At 47.5% G+C, this 3529-nt stretch overlaps 1 protein-coding gene across 1 annotated transcript; it reads right to left on the bottom strand.

Moving 5' to 3' along the window:
- Window positions 1-979: 979 nt before the first annotated feature.
- On the bottom strand, window positions 980-1823 carry DUSP21 (dual specificity phosphatase 21). The gene has a single exon (XM_006755191.2). It carries the CDS (start codon window positions 1757-1759, stop codon window positions 1118-1120), a length of 642 nt encoding a protein of 213 aa, XP_006755254.1. The 5' UTR covers window positions 1760-1823; the 3' UTR covers window positions 980-1117.
- Between the last annotated feature and the right edge of the window lie 1706 nt (window positions 1824-3529).

Consider the following 3529-nt stretch of genomic DNA (forward strand, 5'->3'; position numbering starts at 1 on the left):
TGTGCGCAGATGGGGGAAATGTCATTGTGAGGATGAATGTGCTGATCCCCACCCAGCAGGGCCAATGAGTATTATTAATAACAAGGGCAGCCGTGACTCCAACCATGGAACCATCCCTGTGCTTGGTCTCATGCGAAGGAATCTACACCTCACAACTACCCTGTGAGATGTGGGCTGTCACTGCTTTGACAGGTGAGGAAACAGGCTCTGAGACACCCCCCGCCCTCCCAGGTCACAGTGGGAGGAAGTGTCAGTGGTGACAGGACTGTGTCCTAGCCAGCAGCAGCTCCAGCCAAGGCCCATAAGAGAAACCTCTGAGGCCTGGTGTCGGGCCTGTGCTCTCATCACTCGCCTCGGATGGTTGCAAAGGGTGTCTTGAGGCCTTGGCATCTAGTACAGAACTTGAAAAATTATTTATTTATTTATTTATTTATTTGTTTGTTTATTTATTTATTTATTTATGTATTTATGTATTTATTTATCTTTATTGTTGACAGTGTTTACATAGGTTCCTCCTTTCCCCCCATTAACCTCTTCCAGCCCACTCCTGTTCCCTCCCCAAGTGCTCACAACCCCATTGTGTGAAAAAAGATTTTTCAACTTTATATAGTGGAATGGTTTCTTTGAAAACTACTTGATAGGTAAATCCAATCTAGAAATCCAGAGTTCAGCCACTGTGGTGTACTCCACCCAGGCCCCCAGAAAACCCGGTGACTTTGGCATGGGAAGAACCAGGCAGGATTCTGGGGTGGTGTGGCGGGGTTGTGGAGAGATTGGTGGTGGCGGGGGCGGCGCGTGTCACTCCTGGGTTAGTCAGGATCAGGCAGGGCCCAGATGCAGGCCCATCTGAACTGGGCACCACCTTCCCACCCTCCTCTCTGGCCAGGCCCTAGAAGGCCTGGGCAGCTGCGCGCAGGATAAGAAACACTGACACCATCTTTCATTGACTTGCTTTTATTCTTTGTAGATGAGGGTCACAATAGCAAAGACTTCAGCAGCCACCCTTGTTGCTTGCTTTCCTAAAGTCATTGGGTTGTCCATAGGGACCCAAGTTCAACAGTCACAGTTCCATGATGATGTGGATCCACAGCCGGTGACAGGGGCTGGGCAGGGTGGCTCACAGGAACATCATCAGCTGTAACTCCTTTTGATATTCATCGGGGATTCTCCCCAGGGGGGAGTCGATCATCCGGACGGTGTTTCTTGCGAAAAGTTTGAATTCATACTCAATCAGCTGCTCCCAAAATCCATTATTGGGACGTATCACCGGACGGCACGCCCTGGTCCAGATGTGTGCTTCGTGCAGCGTGAGCGCGTGGTATTTCATCAGGTAGGCCATGCACACGGTGGAGGAGCGGCTGATGCCCGCGTGGCAGTGCACCAGCGTGCGGCCCTGGCACAGCGCCACTACGTGGACATAGTCCGCGATGGCATCGAAGAAATAGCCGATGCGCGCTCTGGGGGAGTCGTGCACCGGTATCTTCACGTATTGAATATTGTCAATGAATGTATTGACAATTTCCACCGAGATATTGATGACTGTGGTGATACGGTGGGTGGTAAGCAGGTACCTGTTGTTAGCGGCCATGGCATTACCTATGTAGAGGTTGCTTGTCAGTTGGGACAGTCCACGACTCCTGAAGGGCTGTGGGAGGGCCTCGGTTGGCACGGCACGTGGTGGCGGCGGCGGCGGCGGCCTTGGCGGTGGTGATGGTGATGGATCCTCAGGCAGTGGTGGTGGTCGCGGTGGTGTTGCCATTGAGGCGGCTGGCAAGGTGTCTCTGGGCCGGTTTGGGGGCACCCTTCCCACTGCAGTGCTGCGAAGCCTCTGGCAGGGGTCTGATGGACCGCAGACAAGTTACTGGTTATAACCCCTCCTGCCCCCAAGCGTCACAATTCCCTCTCTGCCTACGCCACTGGTTTCCGTGGCAACGGCAGTTAGCCACGTGGAGGACTTGGCCTCCCAGCCAGGTCTTCAGAGAAACCCCTCCCTGCCCCAGAGCGTCACAGTCCCCTGCCACCAGCCCAGTGGTTCCCATGGCAACGCAGTTTGCCACAGGGAGGACTTGGCCTCCCAGCCAGGTCTTCAGAGAAACCCCAGATCTTTTCTTTTTTTCTTTTTCTTTTCCAGATTTTTTATTCTTAGCTTTCTTCATAGTCGTTTACTTTCCAACTCCAATTCTTTTTTTCTTTTTTTTTTTTTTTTACATTTCAATTACAGTAGACATTCAACATCCAAGGCCCAATTCTTACCTGACTTGATGTTTTAAAATGTTCTGTTACCGGATATCTATTTTTGTTTTACTTATTGGACCACACTGAGCACAATATGTATGAATGCTTCTGTTTTACTGGTGTTGCAGAACAAGATAAAGAAGGTCATATGGGCATGGGCTTTCCTTTGTAGAAAGATTTTTTAAAATAGTTTTTTTTTTTTTATTGATTTCAGAGAGAGGAAGGGAGAGGGAGGGAGAGATAGAAATATCAATGATGAGAGGGAATTATTGATCGGCTGCCTCCTGCACACTCTCCACTGGGGCTCAAGCCCACAACCCGGGCATGTGCCCCGACTGGGAATCAAACCGTGACCTCCTGGCTCATAGATTGATGCTCAACCACTGAGCCACACTGGCCAGGCTGGGCTTACACTTTTCTACAAAGGAGCAGTATCATATTTTAAGTTGGGGAACAGCATTTGGTTCATGTGATATGCTAATCTCTAGAAACCTGCAGTAAGATATGGGTTTGGCTGGGCTCTGTGGGCTGGCCTGACATCTCAGTTGATTGTAGCCATAGAAGCATGCTCCTGTTTATGAACACATCAGGACTGGTTTTAAGAGAATATTGCTAAGGGGCATAGCTAGCCCTTTATCTATGGCAAAGTTGGTCTGCAGTGGACAGTTGTGACTAACTTAGCTGTATCTCAGTCCATTTGTGCAGATGGCCCAAATGATTTATCACTTGATTTTACTTTATTACTTGAAACAACAGCTCAAATTATCTTGTCTACTTTCTTGAAAAAGAATGCCAATATGCTTTGTAAACTACAAATCATTCTGACCACCACTGATGCTTTCTCCCAGTAATGTTAAAAATTCTGGGGCAAGTCAATGCTACATTATAATTGGGCCAAAAGTGGATTTAAAAAAAATGTTACCTGAGGCTTACGTTTTCTCTCAGCTAAGCTTTTTGTAGAACTTGATTAAAGATTCAAAAGAGCTATAACCTAAACAAATCATTTTGCCGGACAGCTAATAGACGCATTACTTCACACTTGCTCCTCGTCATTTTGGGTTGTATGCAAAGGTGTACTGTGACTACAAACAAGGATAAAATAGATGCCAGTCTGCTTAGGAATGATCAAGGAAACGATAACCTCAAAACAGAACACACTTTTCTTTTTCTCAGTTGTTATAATCAGATTGTTTTTCATTATTTAAATTGTCAGGCCCCACAAGTCTGTCCAGAAGAAAACAAAACAACAATCCTGAATAAATAGAAAATTGTCTACTGGGGAGAGCTCAATTGG

Source organism: Myotis davidii, unplaced genomic scaffold (assembly GCF_000327345.1).
Source record: "Myotis davidii unplaced genomic scaffold, ASM32734v1 scaffold1673, whole genome shotgun sequence".
NCBI classification, from domain to species: domain Eukaryota; kingdom Metazoa; phylum Chordata; class Mammalia; order Chiroptera; family Vespertilionidae; genus Myotis; species Myotis davidii.

Bases quoted from the DNA above. Each gene is read 5' to 3' on its own strand.
- DUSP21 (XM_006755191.2), bottom strand. From the start codon at position 1,759: ATGGCAACACCACCGCGACCACCACCACTGCCTGAGGATCCATCACCA.